Source organism: Tupaia chinensis, unplaced genomic scaffold (assembly GCF_000334495.1).
Source record: "Tupaia chinensis unplaced genomic scaffold, TupChi_1.0 Scaffold148698_1, whole genome shotgun sequence".
In the NCBI taxonomy this organism is placed as follows: Eukaryota; Metazoa; Chordata; class Mammalia; order Scandentia; family Tupaiidae; genus Tupaia; species Tupaia belangeri.
Window position 1 is genome coordinate 123,307 of NW_006208547.1, and position 18,202 is coordinate 141,508.

The 18,202-nt window shown below is 40.3% G+C and overlaps 2 protein-coding genes and 1 pseudogene across 4 annotated transcripts; 1 reads left to right on the top strand and 2 right to left on the bottom strand.

Annotated features, from left to right (window-relative positions):
- Window positions 1–8,150: 8,150 nt before the first annotated feature.
- On the bottom strand, window positions 8,151–8,579 carry LOC102482850 (28S ribosomal protein S18c, mitochondrial-like). 2 transcript variants are annotated; one of them, XM_014585044.1, is made up of 2 exons: window positions 8,421–8,579; window positions 8,151–8,339 (listed from the first exon to the last, which is right to left on the bottom strand). In XM_014585044.1, exons 1-2 carry the CDS (start codon window positions 8,577–8,579, stop codon window positions 8,151–8,153), a joined length of 348 nt encoding a protein of 115 aa, XP_014440530.1. The 2 variants fall into 2 exon arrangements, with proteins under 2 accessions (XP_014440530.1, XP_014440531.1); XM_014585045.1 differs by having other exon boundaries at window positions 8,225–8,281.
- Window positions 8,580–9,039: 460 nt separating this feature from the next.
- LOC102483269 (28S ribosomal protein S18c, mitochondrial-like) lies at window positions 9,040–9,450 on the bottom strand. Of its 2 annotated transcripts, none has more exons than XM_014585042.1 (2): window positions 9,292–9,450; window positions 9,040–9,210 (listed from the first exon to the last, which is right to left on the bottom strand). In XM_014585042.1, exons 1-2 carry the CDS (start codon window positions 9,448–9,450, stop codon window positions 9,040–9,042), a joined length of 330 nt encoding a protein of 109 aa, XP_014440528.1. The 2 variants fall into 2 exon arrangements, with proteins under 2 accessions (XP_014440528.1, XP_014440529.1); XM_014585043.1 differs by having other exon boundaries at window positions 9,096–9,152.
- A 6,439-nt stretch (window positions 9,451–15,889) lies between these two features.
- LOC106734114 (tigger transposable element-derived protein 1-like) lies at window positions 15,890–17,942 on the top strand (annotated as a pseudogene).
- The last annotated feature ends 260 nt before the right edge of the window (window positions 17,943–18,202 follow it).

Here is an 18,202-nt window from a genome sequence, read left to right on the forward strand (position 1 = left end):
ACTAATTGAATATGTGAATTAAGGTAAGCTAGTAGCATGCAGGATGCTGAGCAGGTGTTGAGTATCACTGTTGCCTTTGAAAGTTTAAAATACCCCACCATTTCCCTGAGTGTTCTCTGTGGAATCCTGACTTGTCTTGAAGAACATTCTGGGAGATGGGGCATTTTATATTGTGGAGAGCAGACAATCTGAAAACACGTGATAAAAACACGTGGCCTGTAGACACATGCAGAAATGTGCCTCCATAAGCTGCTCTAGCAGGGCAATTGAGAAGCATCTACGTAGGAAAGCAGCACCTGCCTGCTGTCAATGGTTATCTTCCTGTTGTTGATACCCAATTCCCCAATCAGGCTAAAGGAAGTCACATGCGTTTATCAGATTGTCCCCCAAAAAACATCAGAGAAATTATATGGGGCCATTCATTTTCGCATCTTCAGATTTACATTCAAAAACAACTGGTTTTACATTCCAATTCTTCCTCCCTTATTCTCTTTGCATTCTACTTCCTTCTTCCCCATTCCCTTTGCATCCCATTTTTCCCTGCCCCCATTTTTTGCCCTTTTAAATAATAAACCTGAGGCTGGTTCTGCTCACAACTTCTCCATCAGAGAAGCTGTGCCCACCCGATCCTCACTTTTCTTACTTGTGTGTCTTTGCATGTTTGTTATTGCATCTATTTCTAATCCACAGCCTTCCCCACTCAAAAAAATGTGTTCGTGCAGAGCTGGTCCTGGCATTATATAAAATCAAACTATCCTGAATATATATTCTCATAACTCTTTAAAAATTATTTTTATTGTTGCTACTTTGTAGTCCATGCCAACTTGCCATCCAGTTTAAATGTTCTCCAATGCTTTTATTTATTCATGATACTCACTTCTATATGCATTATCTTTGTAGAATGGCAGTTGCTCCTATGGGTGTTAGGTCAGTGTAGGGAGTGGCCAGAGCTAGACAAAGCACCAGCAACCATTAAGGTAAAAATGGTCTTGGTGCTGATGCTACAGGGCAAGCAAAAGCTCTGACGAAAGATGATCTGCTGCACTGCAAGGCACTCAGTTAAAGGAAGCTGAGTGTCAGCCAGGGAAGGCCAGAGGAAACTTGTTTAGAACCATGAGACGCGAGAGCCACAGGGCACAAGATGCTCCACAGTCACAAAAATAGAAAATACCTGGCTTTACCTTCAGCTTCTCCCTCTGCCATTGATTTATTAAAGAATAAACCTGGGAACAGCTTGGGGCTGCAGCACCCTTCATCAGAGACACCCGGTCCGCCCATCCCCACTTTCTCTACTTGTCAATCTGCCTGTCCTTTCTCAATCCGCCACACACTTCCACTCAGGGTTCCACGTCCCTTCACCTCATAGTCCAAAGCAGCTGGCACCCAACATGGATGAATAAACAAACAGGAACTTGAGTACAGAAGAACTACAAAGAATAAGGCTTTGAAGTCCGGGGCCGGGAATTGGAAAGTGAGGAATGCATTAGAGCTGGGTGTCAAACATGGGGACAAAGTTGTCTAAAGAGAGAGATATTGTGTCTAAAAGTTGTTTTGTATGCTAAAAGCAAGGGCCAACAAAGTTAGTATCAAGCAGTTATGTCAATTCTTTGACTTTGTGCAGGAAACTTGCTCCCATTTCCCAGAACAGGACATTCGATGACAAGATCTGGGATGAGGTCAGAGAACAAATTAGGGAACGATGCACAGTAGAGAGACCAGATAGGATTCCTATTTTGCTTTCTCATTATGGAATTTTTTAAGGAATATTTGCGGAGAGATCCTCCAGAAAAGCTGAGAGATTGCTCAGAAGCTCAATGAATAGATACACAGGAGAAGTACACTTCCCTGCTGCCTGGAGAGCCAGCAGTTGGTCCTAGAATAGGAGATAGCAAAATGACAGCTGATAGTGAAAAGGACTGTCTTTCAGATCTAGATAGATTTGAGACTGTGGCTCCTGACAGACCTAAGTTACAAAAGGACAAGGGAACCACAGCCCCTTTGCCCTGCACACCCCAGAAGGGCCCACTGCTCCTTGTTTAGAGCCTTCCAGTAGGGAAGAAAGGTCTCCTTTGCACTTGACCCTCTTCAGAGAGTGTTTTATAGTGCAGCAGAGAGAGCGGAAGACATTTTGGGATTTAAACTAACATGTCCTGTCTTGGAGTTTCCAGATCCTAATAACTTGGGACAAATAACATGCCAACATTAGCCCGTGTCCCTCAAAATTCTAAAAGAATTAGACACAGCTTATATGTAGTATGGTCTTGCAGTGCCATATACAATGGCTGTATTAGAAATAGCTTCTCTGTCAGGACTTCTGTCTAATGATTGGTATTAGGCAAGACATGCTTGACTGGAGTTGACTCTGTCAGGACTTCTGCCTAATGATTGGCAGGTATTAGGCAAGACATGCTTGACTGGAGTTGATTATGTTACTTATTTATTTATTTGGAGAGTTTTGTGCTATAGGGAACATGTGCTCACCAGAGAGACAGAGAGACAAAGACACAGAAAGTGTGAACTCTCCCCCCCTCCAGGGGGATGGCCATGCCACAATCCCTTCTCCTCCATGCTCCTCTTGGGATTTTGGGCACAGGCGCACATGCGTCCAGCATAAGTTTTAAGCCACTGGGTCCAGGACTTGAACCATGGTCAACTATATGGAAGTCCACAATGCAACCATTGCACCATCTGTTGGTCCTAGGGGAGATTATTTTTTATGGAAGGCAGATTGGTTTGAGGAGGCCCAGAACAGGCAAATCAAAACTAACAACACAGAGTACCTATCATGTTTGATGTGTTGACAGGGACAGGTAACTTCTCTGATACTGTTAATCAGCTCAGCGATTCCCTACAAGCATATTATCAAATAAATATAACCTGTTTGAGGTGTTGGAGGAGACTTCTAGGAAAAGACAGAGGGTCAGGCATCTTGTTGAGTACCTGCCAGGGGCCCTGTGAGCCCTACCAAGATTTTGTATTACATCATAGCACAAGCCATGGGGAGGGTGATTTCTGACCTGGAAGCAGGACAAATTTTGTTAAAACAATTGGTTTTTGAAAATGCTACTACTCCCTGTAGGGCCGCCATTATTCCATATGGGATAAAGGGCAAAGTAACTGATTACATTAGACTGTGTCAGCGTATTGGAGAGTTGTAAAACAGGGTATGGCTATGGCAGGGGGGTTTTTATGAAAATGACTCAAAATAAGTCAAAAAGTAGTTGCTTTGACTGTGGGAGAACAGGACACTTTGTTCAGGATGGTCACATGCCAAAACGATTGGAAATTTCCATTGCTAAAATACAAAGGAGCCCAATGCAAGTGCCAGGAACACGTCCCCGCTGCCAGAGAGGTAGCCATTAGGCTGGTGTATGCAGGTCCGGAACAGACATAGATGGAAAGCCTCATTCACCCCAGGAAAATGGGAACTCGTGTTAGCACTGGCCCTGCCAAATAGTAGAGGCAGCTGTGGTGTCCCTTTGGACACCACCCAACCAGAGATCCAAAGAGAGGACATTTGCCAGCTACAATCAGAAATCTCTATTGGACAACCTCAGGTAGTGCAGGATAAGACCTCAGTGCCCCTCCAGGTGGGTAATGACACCTAGTATGGGTCCACTGGTGATTCCTACTGGACTTTATGGACCTTTGCCACAGGGCATGGAAGGATTAATTTTGGGAAGAAATAGTGTGTCATTAAAAGGATTGATAGTGACCTCAGATGTAATAAATGCAGATTATTTGGGTGAGATGAGGGTTTTAGCTTCAGCCTCTCAAATTATTCAGCTTCTTGAATCTGACCACGTGGCACAACTTGTGCTATTGCCTGTAGACTTAAAAGGACAGGTGTCGACTATAGAGCCTAGAGGACAACAAGGATTTACATCCTTGGACCAGGCCTACCTTCTTCAAGCGTTCCAAGAGACTTGACCCATGTATACTTTAATCATACAAGGATGAAGATTTCAAGGACTTTTAGATATTGGCACTGATATTTCAGTAATAGCCAAAAAACATTGGCCCTGTAATTTTACTAACTCTGCATTTGAAGGGGCAGGACACGTTAATTCACCAAAAAAGAGTTCTGCTATTCTTACTTGAACAGATGTGGAAGGTCATATGGGACAGTTTCAACCTTGTGTTGTGTCTGATGTATTTTTGAATTTATGGGGATGAGATGTACTTCAAAAAATAGAATTGTGTTTATGTAGTCTTTTTACCTGTGACACACATGATGCTGGACCAGGGTCTTCTACCAGTTCAAGGTCTGGGAAAGATGGCCAGGAGTGATGACCCCATGTCCCAACATTCCAAAATTTAGACAACAAAGGATTAGAGTACTCAGATACGAATTTCAGATAGGGATCTTGGCAGATCCCCCAACCATTAGGACTACTGCTCTAATAAACTGATTTTCAGAGGAGCCCATCTGGGTTCACCAATGATCCCTAAATGGGGAAAAATTTGAGACAGCTAGACAACTTGTTCAAAAACGGCTCAAGTTTAGACACATTGAACTTTCTTTTAGTCCTTGGAACTCTCCTATTTTTGTAATTCAGAAAAAATCTGGAAAATGGAGGTTATTACAAGATTTAGGAAAGGTCAATGCCACCATGCAAGTAATGAGACCACTGTAACTTGGTCTTCCTAGTCCTACAGCCATTCCTCTCTGCTTTCATTTGATTGTATTAGACCTTAAAGATTGTTTCTATATTATTCTATTGCATCCTAAAGATTGCCAATGTTTTGTTTTTCTGTGCCCTTCACTAACCATAGAGAACCTTCAGCTAGACAGCAATGGAATATTTTGGCACAGGGCATGTGCAATAGTCTAGCTTTATGTCAGCATTTTGTTGGGGAAGCCCTTCTCAGTATAAGACAACAATGTCTTGACTGCTACACTATTCATTACATAGATGACATTCTTCTGGCCTCCTCTGAGCCACACAACTTGTTAAAACTGTGCGAGGAGACCCAACTGAGGCTACGACAATGGGGACTAAAAAGGTACAATAGTTTCTTTTAATAACTTAAAACATATTATCTCTGGCAAACAAATTCATCCTCAGAAGGTTTCAAATAGAATAGATTCCTTAAAAACATTAAATGATGGGGACCAGCAGTTAGTGTAATGGCTATGTCGCTGGACTCCCATGTAGTCGACCGTGGTTCATGTCCTGGACCCGGTGGCTTAAACTCACGCCGGGCGCATGTGCGTGCGTGCCCAAGATCCTGAAAGGAGAATGGAGGAGAAGGGATTGAGGCGTGGTCATCCCCCCTGGTGGGTGATTTCTCGCTTTCTGTCTCTCTGTCTCTTTTTGTCTGTCTGGTGAGCACATGTGCCCTATAGCAAAACAAACAAACAAACAAACAAACAAAAAACCAACCCCCTCCCAAAAAAAACCTCCTCAAAAGAAAAACATTAAATGATGTTCAGAAGGAAACAATGTTCATTAGGAAACATTAATTGGCTATGATCCAGCTTAAAGCTAACCACTAGCCAACTGTGACCACTTTTTGACATCTGAAACGGAGATCTGTGCCCTGTTTTTCCTCAAGAGCTTACCTCAGATGGTAAGATAGAGCTTGAATTATAGAACTAGTCATTCAAAACGCTTGTTTGTCACAAGAAGACACAGACTTGCCTATAACCATCCTAATTTTCCCAACCTCACATACACCCACTGGGGCTATTTGGTAACCTCGGGGCGGGGGGGGAGGGTCCTTGAAAAGTTACATCTTCAATCATTTCCTTACAATCTTCTAGTCATTTCCTAGAGTAGTAGCTGCATTTATAATAAAAGGATGAGCACACAGCATCTAACTATTAAGACATAAGCCTCAATCTATAGTGGTTCTTTTCTCCAAAGAACAGCAGCACACACAATGCCGATTAGATATTGGCTGGCAAATAGCTTTTGCTAACTTTCCTGGATAGGTTGATTGTCGTTACCCTTCAGATCCTATAGTACAGTTTGTCTGTACAACTTCTTTTTTTTTTTTTTCTCAAAGTAGTTTCACCTAAGCCTATTTCAAATGCTATAGTGGTATTTACTGACAGGTCTAGTAGTGGGCGTGCAGGATATTGGTCACAAAACAATAGTTATATATAACTCATCTTGCTCTGCCCAGCATGCAGAACTTTGCTCTGCGAAAACTGTCTTAACAGAGTTCCCGTATCAGGCTGTAAATATCTAGTCAGACAGATTTTATGTAGTCTCAGTTATTAAAAAAAATGGAAACTGCTATTCTTGGTAATATATCACAGGAAAGCCTTTTTCATGCTTTTCTGCAAATCCAAAATCTGTTATGAAAACAAAAATTCCCACTCTTTGTTGGTCATGTAAGAGCTCATTCTAACGTCCCTGGAGCCCTTACTTTTGGAAACCATTAATCCAATGCTCATCTTTTAGCATTATCTCAGAAACTCCTGAAGATCAGGCTAAACACTCACATAACCCTTTCCACCAAAATGCTGCTACCCTACAGAAACAACTTTCTAGACAACAAGCACAAAACATTGCCAAAAATTGCCTGGATTCTCCTTTTCTTCCCTCTCTTCCTGTGGGAGTTAACCCTAGAGGTTTAGCCCCTAATCACACTTGGCAAATGGATGTAACTCATTGTGCCCCCTTCGGGTGACAAAGGTCCTTATCTATCGATGCTTATTTGAGTTTCATTTTCACTTCTCCTTTAATAGGAGAAGTGGTCAAACATGTAATCACACATTTCCTTGCGGCGATAGCAGTAATGGGAAAACCGAGAGATACAGAGACTGACAATGGCTCAGCTTACACTAGTAAAGCTTCTCGACAGCTTTGTAACTTTCCATGTTCTTCTTACTACGGGCATACCTTACAAACCTCAAAGTCAAGCAATAGTAGAAAGGGCCAACCAACATTTAAAAACTCAAGGAGAAAAAGCAAAAGGACGAGCCAGGGTAATCCCTGCAACTCCTCATTCTAAATTCTCTCTTGCTTTATATTCTTTCATTTTTTTGAATACCACATCAGAGGGCTTAACAGTTGTGGAAATTCATTACCAAGGGATAGAAAAAGCTAAAGCTCAATATGAAAAATGGAAAGATCTCAGTTCAGGAGAGTGGAATGGACCCAGCCCAGTATTAGCGCCAGGTCGAGGGTGTGCTTCTACTTGTCCAGAATCATCACAGAAACCAGTGTGGGTTCCAGTTCACCTTGTGACACCAATGGACGATGGAATAAGCAGAGAATAAACCAATGAAACAGATGTGGGAGGGGATGTAGGACCTGAATCTGGACAAAGTACCCAAGAAAGCAAAGAAGAAAATAAGACACAGAAAATATTCGACACAGGTAGTCCAATCCCCGACAGATTGTCTGACCGAGAGAGCAGAACAATTAGTAAATGGCAAAAGAGTGTCAATTACAGCTTCTTTATTACTTTGTTGCTGTGATTAGTATATTGACTACACAATCCGAAAAATCATCCAGCGAAAACTCCACACAGCAGCTACCCAGCTCCATGGATTCAAATTAGAAAAAGGAGGAGATGTAGGGTGCCGGGGTCCAGCCTCGGCGTGGGTGGGTTATCTCGACAGAGGCAGCGAAGGTGAACAGAAGACAAAGGCCTCAGTGCCTTTTCATGCACGTCCTTTGCCGGACACCCCTCAAAGATCGCTCTCTGAGGGGTGACAACTGCTAGGAATCATCGTGCGTTTTTATTGAAAACGTGTTACATGCAAGTAAATGGAAGAGGGACTACGTGTTTCAATTATCAGCTCATAGAGTTTTAACATTAGAGCATAGATTCTATTTAGGGCTGGATTAAGGGTGGGTCTAGTGCAGTTCCGCAATTGTAGGTGGGTCTCCATGGAATGCAGTTTCGGGAAAGCGGTTCCGGTAAGCAGAGATGATTATCAGCTGATGCGGCGTAGCAGCCATCTTGTGATTACCGGGAATGGTGCTGAGAAAAGAAAATCTCAAGTATAGATATTAGTTTTTATGGGTCTAATAAAGAATGATACTTATACAGTTTTGTAGGGATTTAAAACTTAATTTGAGGAATCTTTATTTATCTTTTCTACCCAAAGTTTCTTCTGAAGTAGTAATAGCATCATACAACCACATTGTAAAATAAATTTATTGGTAATAACCTTTTGCAATTTTTTTTCAATATTTAATGTTACAAAGTTTAGGGTCTTTGCAATAGGCAGGATCCTTGTATGTAATTGGCATAACCCCCATTATTTGAGCTCTCTTAATTGCTTCTGAGACTTCTTTCTGTTTCTTCCCACAAAGACCTGTTATGTGCCTTCCATAAATGCATCCAGTAAGTGGAGAAATAAACTGGGACGGAAGCTGTACATCCTTATAATCTACACGTTTCTCACATAAGATACATTTTTTAACAGGTTCCTTCTAAGGATTTTCCACTGGAACAGACAGGTCTTCATTGCCGGTTTCCTGTCTATGTTGTGAACAACCTCTTCTCCACAGCACCTCGTGAGCCCCGGGACCTTTAGCGCAGACAGCAGTTGTTGCCAAGTGTGTCAACTTTGTCCTCCCTAGACCACTGCAAACAGCGACCGCAGCAGCCATCACTCTCCCATTCCTCCTTTCCTTTCCTCTTTCCAGCACGAGTGACCTTTAAGGTAGATATGGTCTTTGTGCTGATGCTGCAGGGCAAGCAAAACCCTCACGGAGACATGCAATAATTTTTTTTTAGAATTGTTTATTTAATTTCATTTATTTACTTATTTTAATTTGACTAGAGAGAGAGCTCAAGAAAGAGGGAAAGTGAGTAAGCAAACTAAACTGCCAGATCCGGGACTTGAACCATAATCAGTCATGTGGAAATCTAACACTTTAACTCCCACACCACCTACCAGTTCCAAAAATATGACACATTTTAAATAACCTTTATATTTAGTGAACATTTGGAAGGGAAGTGTCATTTCTGAACCACTTTTCTACCCAAAGTTTCTTCTGAAGTAGTAATAGCATCATAGAACCACATTGTAAAATAAATTTATTGGTAAAAACCTTTTGCGATTTTTTTTCAATATTTAATGTTACAAAGTTTAGGATCCTTGTATGTAACTGGCATAACCCCCATTATTTGAGCTCTCTTAATTGCTTCTGAGACTTCTTTCTGTTTCTTCCCACAAAGACCTGTTATGTGCCTTCCATAAATGCATCCAGTAAGTGGAGAAATAAACTGGGACGGAAGCTGTACATCCTTATAATCTACACGTTTCTCACATAAGATACATTTTTTAACAGGTTCCTTCTAAGGATTTTCCACTGGAACAGACAGGTCTTCATTGCCGGTTTCCTGTCTATATTGTGAACAACCTCTTCTCCACAGCACCTCGTGAGCCCCGGGACCTTTAGCGCAGACAGCAGTTGTTGCCAAGTGTGTCAACTTTGTCCTCCCTAGACCACTGCAAACAGCGACCGCAGCAGCCATCACTCTCCCATTCCTCCTTTCCTTTCCTCTTTCCAGCACGAGTGACCTTTAAGGTAGATATGGTCTTTGTGCTGATGCTGCAGGGCAAGCAAAACCCTCACGGAGACATGATCTACTGTTGCACTGCAGGGCAGTATAAATGAAAAGAAACTGAATGTCAGCCAGAGAAGGCCAGGGGAAACTTGTTTAGAACCATGAGATGCAAGAACCACAGGACACAAGATGCTCCACAGCCGTGACACTAGGAAATACCTGGCTTTACCTGCAGCTTCTCCCTCCCCCGTTGCTGTACAAAAGAATAAACCTGGGAATGACGCAGGGCCGTGGCATTCTTCATCAGACATACCTGGTCTGCCCGATTCCCGCGTTCTCTACTTGTCAGTCAGTCTGTCTGCTCTTTCTCAATCCACTGCACACTTCTACCTAGGGTTCCACGTCTCTTTACCTCACGGGCCGAGGCAGGCCAGAAAGCTGGATGCTTGATTTTTATTCAGATAACCAAGAAATAGTAAAATGTTTTTCTGGGCTATCTCTAGCAGAAGGGGCTAACTTGTTTTTTTTTTTTTTTTCTGTGACAAATTGTGTTTAGATTTAAATTAGACAAGTTTTAGAAGGTGGGGTTAAGAGGAGTAGAGAGTGAACATCTAATAGTGCTACAGGTGTGTGTTGATGCCTTACCGGTGCATGCTTGCATGCACATGAATGTGGGCACAATCACATATACGTGCACACACACTGCTACCCTTCAGTCTTCCCACTTAGCTGTCAGTCTCTGTCAGAGTGGTGGAGGTGCATCCAGCGTAAGGTCTCCACCACAATGAGGTGAGAAAACCTGAGTCATCCCTGCAGAAGAGAATCAAGGGGACACCTTCTCTTCCTTCGATGCTTTCAGACACCCACTTCCTGGGAGTCCTTGCAGGTACACTCCATGGCCCCTCCATAGGTATACTCCATGGTACACTCCATAGCCTCTCGGCTACTTGCCTGGCAGAGCTCCTCATCTGTGATGTGACTCTGATCATGTGCTTTCTGGCAGCAGCTTGTCAGTCTATTATGTAACTCATGAGGATCCTGTGTGTCTCCTCTTATACAGACACCTGCTCTCTCTAGTACTGTAAATGTTTGAGTAGTGATAGAATTTAATGAAGGTAATACGAGAGGACTTCAAAATGTTTGTGAAAAAATGGAATTAAAATGTGTTTATTTTGGTGCATGTGATTTTTGAAATCCATGCATAAGTTTTTTATAAAAATTTTAAAGACCCCTTGTGTATTTCTTATACTTGGCATTAACTCAGTCTGCCTGTTTGCGGTCATAATGGGCAATATGAGGGCACATTATTTGGGGCCAGGGTGAAGCTGAGCTTCAAGGTGCTAAACTATACTGGCCTATTGGGCCAATTGGTTTCAAGCAAGCACAAAAAAGTGCCATAAACTTAAGCTCTGGCATGGTTTTCCAGCTGCACATCTTACACAGCTTAATCTACTTATAAATGTATAATTGTAATTTTATGAGCCATAAACTTTGCTTGCAGATTAAAAGTTAAATTTTCAAGGAGCAGCTTTGCATTCACCTCCCCAAGGACATGCAGTGGCAAACTTCCCACGTGCAGTTCCTGCATTGGCAATTCACCCCCAAGGCCAGCAGAGAACAAATGATCTCCAGTTACACAGTCTCTCGCAATCCTTGGAAAATTACCCATCACTCAGCTATTTACATTGTTGGTGATTTGAGGTTTTAGCAGAAGGTCATTTAAACACAATGATTTACAGTAGAAAATAACCCGGGTGTCACTATAGGAATCAGACTTTGAAGTCCTCCTCATGTACAAGTCTAGGAGCTGAAAACAGCCCATTTTACAATGGAATATCTCACCTACTGGGCCTTGAGTAAATTCTGCTTAGGTGGAGAAAAGATTGACTTAGGGTTTTAAAAGCTTTAAGTAAAGACCAAGGGGAATACAAGAGTAAATATTTGTAAAAAGAAACTTTGAAACATTTCTGCTTCATTTAAAAAATGACTAAAATGTACATAATACAAAGTTTGCCATTTTTTTCCTTTAATTTCTATAGGGCACATGCAAAGAGAGAGAAAGAGATAAAAACATCCTCTAATGTGTGGTGGTCCCACTGCAATACTTTTTCCTCCATTTCTTCATCCCATCAGAATTTTGAGCACATGCACTAGAGTGTCTTCTAAACCACCAGGGCCAGGATTTGAACCTCAGTGATCCATGTGGTATCTGGCCCCTGATGCACTGTGCCTAAACACTGCTCTACAGGGCCTGGTCCTCAACTTACCTTTTTAACTATTTAAAATGATATAGTTCAGTAGCTTTAAGTGCCTTCACAATATAGTGTGATCAACATTACTGCCTTGTTCAAGGTTTCTTTTCTTTTTTTTTTTTTTAGGTTTGTCAGAGGGTGCATGGGAAAAAGAGTAAGCAAGCATTCCCCATGAGAAATGGTCACATTGTAATCCCCTCTCCTTTGTCTTTCCCCCCATTCTGGATTTTGGGCACACACGTATGTGCTCTAGGCGTGTTTCTCGAGCACCTGGGACTCAAACCACATGGTTGGCCGTGAGGGATCCAGTTTCCTTAACCACGGTACCGTGGCTGGGCCAAGTTATAGGATTTTTTTATGACCTCAAATGGACTCATTAATCTGTCACTCTCTATCCCCCATTTCTCTAAGATCCCTGGTAACACTAATCTGTTTTCTGTCTTACTGGATTTGTTTATTCTAGATATTTCAAAGAAATGGAATTATACAATTAGACTTTTTTTTTGAAGAGGTTTTTGCTATAGGGCATGTGCACTCACCGGAAAGACAGAGAGAGAGAGACAGAAAGTGAGAAATCACTCCCCCCGACCCCCCATGGGTATGGCCATGCTACAATCCCTTCTCCTCCATTCTCCTCTCGGGATCTTGGGCATGCACACACATGCGCCTGGTGTGAGTATAATCCACCGGGTCCGGTACTCAAACCGCAGTCAACTTCATGGGAGTCCAGAGACACAGCCATCACGCTAACTGTTGGTCTCATGCAATTAGACTTTTAATATGATTTCATTCACTTAGCATGATGTTTTCAATGTCCATTCATAATAGTCTGTACCAGTACAGTTGTCTCTTGGTCTCTGTAGGGAATTGACTCCTGAATCCCTGCAGACACCCACACTAATGAATGCACTCTTTTTTTATATGAAATGGCAGAGTATTTATATATAACCTGTGGACAGCCTCCCATAGACTTTAAATAATATCCAGTATTTACTTACAGTACCCAGTAAATGTCCATACACTTTCATTTGCATGGATTTTATGTAGTATCCACATGTAGCAAATTCAAACTTTGCTTCTTAAAAGTTTCCAGAATTTTTTTCCTCTGAATATTTTCAAGTTGTGGTTGGTTGAATCCACAGATGGTAGCTTGTGAAGGGCTGACCACTTCATTCTTTTTTCTGATTGGAGCATATTCCATAGTATATATACAATGCATTTTGTTGGTCTATCATCCATTGAAGAATATCATTATTGAAAGTTGTGGTGTATGAACATTCTTGTACAAATTTTTGTTTGAGCACCTTTTAAAAATCCTTTTGAGTGTATACTAGGTGTAGAACTGCCAGGTCATGTAGAGACTCTGTAATTAAGTTGTTAAAGAACCACCAACCTCTTTTGCACAAAGGCTGCACCATGTTACATTCTCATCAATGAAGTACGAAGGTTCCAATTTCTCCACATCTTTGGCAGGTCTTATTTTCTATTAAATAATAAAATATTATAATTATTATATTCATATTATAAAATAATACTTATTTTCTAGGCCAGCCTTCGATGTAATCATTTTAATAAAAGTTTATCTTTGTGGAGAAATAGTAACTAGGAGAAAGAAAACCTATCAAAATAGACATTTAAAGTTTTTCTTGTACAATCTACTTAATGCTCAGTAGAGGTCAGTAATGGAACATAGAAAAAGAAAAGAAATGAAAACAATAAATATGAAGGATTTGGACACATATGAACGCTTTTATGTATGATTCTCAAAATTAAATCAGAAATATTTTGGTATAAACATTGCATCTATTTTTCAATGAAAAAATCTAAGTTGGCAGATAACATATGTATTGTGTACAAAGAGTGAATCTTAAACAGCAAGTGTACATTTTAAATGTATATACCTTTGATTTCTTTAAAAATCATTTCTATGGAAGCATAATTTATATTTAATAAAATGCATCTTGTAAAATGAATTCAGTGAACTTTGAAAATTGTATGCACTCATGAAATCACAGACAAGATATGGCAGATAAAGAGAATTTTCAACGTCTACGAGTTCTCTTCGATCCTGTCAATTATCTTCCACAGTCATGTCCCAGACCAGGCCACTACTGATTTGTCTGCCAGTCACACAGGCTAGATAATTTTTCTCTTTTGGAAATTTATATAGATACAGGTTATATTTTACTTTTCCTTTCATATTTGAATAATATTTAAAATGTGATAGATTATCTATTAAATAATATAAAAATCCTAAGTAATAAAATGTACAGTAACTTTTTTTGGGGGGGAGAGATTTTTGCTGTAGGACATGTGTACTTGCCAGAGAGAGAGAAACATAAAGCAAGAACTCACCCCCTGGGAGGGATGGCCATGCTGCAATCGCTCCTCCTCCGTTCTCCTCCGGGGACCTTGGGTTTGTACACACATGTGCCCAGTATGAGTTTGGAACCACCTGTTTGGAGACTCCAACCATGATTGACCATGTGGGAGTTCAGTGATGTAACTGCTATGCAATCTGCTGGACCCTGAGCAGTAATTTTTTGATGAGAATAATTTCTTCTGAATTCCTACTTTAGGAAGTACGGTTTCATGATTTTTGTTTGTTTGTTTGTTTAAGGTTTTTTTTTACCATGAGTTGTTTGCATGCGCGTGCATGCACGCATGCAAGAGAGAGAGAGAGAGAGAGAGAGAGAGAGAAAATGAGAAATCCTCCCCCATCCCCCGTGGATGCCAGGTCCGGGACATGAACCATAGTCGGCCATATGGGAATCCAGCGCTTTCAACCACCATAACACCTGCCGATTCCTCTCATCATGATTTTCAAACCACCAGGTCTGGGACTCAAACCATGGTTGGCCATGTGGGAGTCCAACTCCTTAAACAGCATGTCACCTGCTGGCCCCATAAAATCATTTTTAAAAAAAGAAATATATTCATTTTGCTAAAATAATTCTTAAAGGTATTTTTTCTTCCATAAATAAAATAATATTTTAAAGTTCTATTAATAATGTAATGAATTTAATATTTTTCTTGTAATTTTATGTTTCCTCATGAAGAATTCACTTGGTTTATTTCTCAAGCAAGCAGTCCTGATGGTTTACAGAGCAGGTGTAGATTACAGGTGAGTATAACAGAGCATTTGGAATGGTTCCAAGTTAGAGTACATGAAAAAAAATTTAAACAAGCCCTGATATTTCCCAAGGGATATTTCTTAAAAATTAACAAAGATAATCTAGAAATGAGCCAGATAAATGATTTCCTTTAGGAATGCACCACATTTATCAAGAGGCAGCATTATTAAATTTGTGTGCCCTGTGTGTGCACACACACCCTGCATCTTCCAGCTGTAGTACTTCCTCAATATGGTAAATGTAAATATTCCATTTAGCCGTTACTGATTTTGGTAGTTTGGAGGCAACTGAATGCCAAGAATGGGACTACAATATGAGACATAATGGTGAACTCACTCTGAACTTTTTTTTCTCAAAGTTGTACATCTTCCTTTTATATATCTTTTACCATTGACCTGTCTGGGCCACATTAACTAATAAATCACAGAAGAAGATACAGGCACATCTAATTTTTTCTTTAATTTTATTTATCATTGCTATTATTTTTTAATTTAATACAGGCACTGACCAGAGAGAGAGAGAGAGAGAGAGAGAGAGAGAAAGCAAGGCTCCAGATCCAGAACTCTAACTGAGATCAGCTATGTAGGAGTTCAGCGCCTTAATCATCATGCCACCTGCTGGCGTGGGCATATCTCATTTTATGGCACTTTGCTTTACTACATTTTGAAGATACTGCAGATTTCACAGATTGAAGGTCTGTGGCAGCCGCACTTTGAACAAGCGAATAGGTGCATTTTTTCCCAACAGCATGTGCTCATTTGGTGTCTCTGTGTCACATTTTGGAAATTCTTACATTTCAAACTTTTTCATTATTTTTATGTCTTTTATGATGATCTTTGATCAGTGCCCTTTGATGTTACTATTATAATCATTTTGGGACTCCACAAGACACCAATATATGATGACAAACTTAATTGGCAAATGATATGTTCTGACTACTCTCCTATCTCTCTCCCTCTCTATGGTCTTCCCTATTATCTGAGACATAATATTGAAATTAAGCCAGTTAATAACCCTACAATGGCCTCTATGTTTTCAAATAAAAGGAAGAGTCTCATATCCCTCACTTAAAAATTAAAAGCTACGAATGATTATCCTTAGTGAATCAGACATGTTGAAAGCAAAAGTGGGCCAATAGCTGGTCTCTTGTACCAGACAGTTAGCTACACTGTGAGTGCAAAGGAAAAGTTCTTGATAGAAATTAAAAGTGATACTCCGTTGAATACAGAAATGATAAGCTTTATTGCTAATATGGAGAAACTTTCAGTGGTCTGCACTGAAGATCAAACCTGTCACAACCTCACTTAAACCAAAGCTCATCCAGAGCAAGGCCTCAGTCATCTTCAATTTTATGAAGACTGAGAGACGTGAGGAAGCTGGAGAAGACAAATTTGATGCTAGCAGAGATTGGTTCATGAGGTTTATGGAAAGAAGTCATGTTCATGACCTTAAAGTGCAGAGTGAAGTACCGGGAGCTGATGAGGAGAAGCTGTAGAAAGTTATCCAAAAGTCTAGGGTAAGCTCTGGAATCAACAGATGGCATAATGGTTATGTCACTGGACTCCCATGTAGTTGGAGTCCTGGACCCAGCAGCTTAAAACTCACATTGGGCACGTGTGTGTGTGTGTGAGCTCAAAATTCCAATAGGAGAATGGAGGAAAAGGGATTGTGGTGTGGCCATCCTCCCTGGGCATTGATTTCTTGCTTTCTGTCTTTCTGTCTGTCTCTGTTTCTCCAGTGAGCACACACATCCTACAGCAAAAATCTCTCTAAAAATAAAAATAAAAAAATAAATGAATAAATCTAGAGAAGCTAATTGATGAGAGTGGCTACTTTAAACAGCATATTTTTAGTGTATTTGAAACAGCCTCTATTGAAAGAAGGTGGCATGGGTAGAGAGGAGAATTCAATGACTTCAAAGCTACAAAGAACTGACTGTTTTGTTAGGGACTAAAGCAACAACAAACTTTAAATTAAAGCCAAGGTTCATTTGCTATTCTGAAAATCCTAGGCTCCTTAAGAATTATGCCAAAATCCACTTTGTCTATGCTCTATTAATGAATCAGCAAAGTCTAAATGACAGTACATCTGTTTACAGCATTAGCTTCCTGAATATATTAAGTCCATTGTTGAAACCTACTGCTCTGAAAAAGAGAACCCTTTCAAAATATTATTGCTCCTTGACAATGCTCCTGGTCACACAAGAGCACTGAAGATATATGTCAATGACATTAATGTTCTTATACCTGCTAATACACATCCATTCTGTAGTACGTGGGTCAAGGAGTTATTTCAACTTTCAAGACTTTTAATTTAAGAGATGCATTCTATAATCCTACAGCTACCATAGATGTTATTTCTCTGATAGATTCAGGAAAAGTCAACTGAAAACCTGGAGAGAATTCACCATTCTAGATGCCTTGAAAATTATTTCTGATTCAGGAAAAGAAGTCAAAATATTAACAGTGACAGGAGTTTGGAAAAAGTCGATTCCAACTCACATGAATAATTTTGAAGAGTTCAAGACCATCGGAGGAAGCAACTACAGATGTGATGAAAATACCAAGAGAACTGTAATTCAAAGTGGAGCCTAAAGATGTGGCTTCATTGTTGCAATCTCATGATAAAAATGTTAAGAAATGGGAGTTGTTCCTAGTGCATGAACATAGAAAATGGTTTCCTGAGGTGGAAACTACTCTTGGTGAAGCTGCTGTGAAATTTATTAAGAGGACGACAAAGGCTTTAAGAATATCATATCAACCTATTTGATGAAGCAGTGGCAGGGGTTGAGAGGATTGACTCCAAGTTTGAAAGAAGTTCGACTGCAGGGAAAATGCTATCACACATCATTGCATGCTGCAGAGAAGTCTTTAATGAAAGGAAGAATCAATTGATGAAGCAAATTTCATTGTTATTTAATTTTAAGAAATTTCTATAGTAACTGCAACCTTCCTCAACCTCCACCCTGATTAGTCAGTAGCCATAAACATCGAGGCAAGACCCTCCACCAGCAAAAAGATTGTTACTCACTGAAGGTTCAGATGGTTGTTCACATTTTTTAGCAATAAAATAGTTTTTAATTAAGGTATATAATTTTTTAGACACTTGAACACTTAATAACCTGCAGTATAGAATAAAGATTGCTTATATGCACTGGGAAAGCAAATAATTTGTGTGACTTGCTTTTGTGATTCACTTTATTGCAGTGGTTTGAAAGTGAAACTGGAATAGCTGTGAGGTATGTCTGTACAAAAATTGTGCATCAACTAGTAGATTCTGTACCATTTTATCACCTTGGCCGAAGACTGTCATTCAAGGGACAGGATGGAGGGT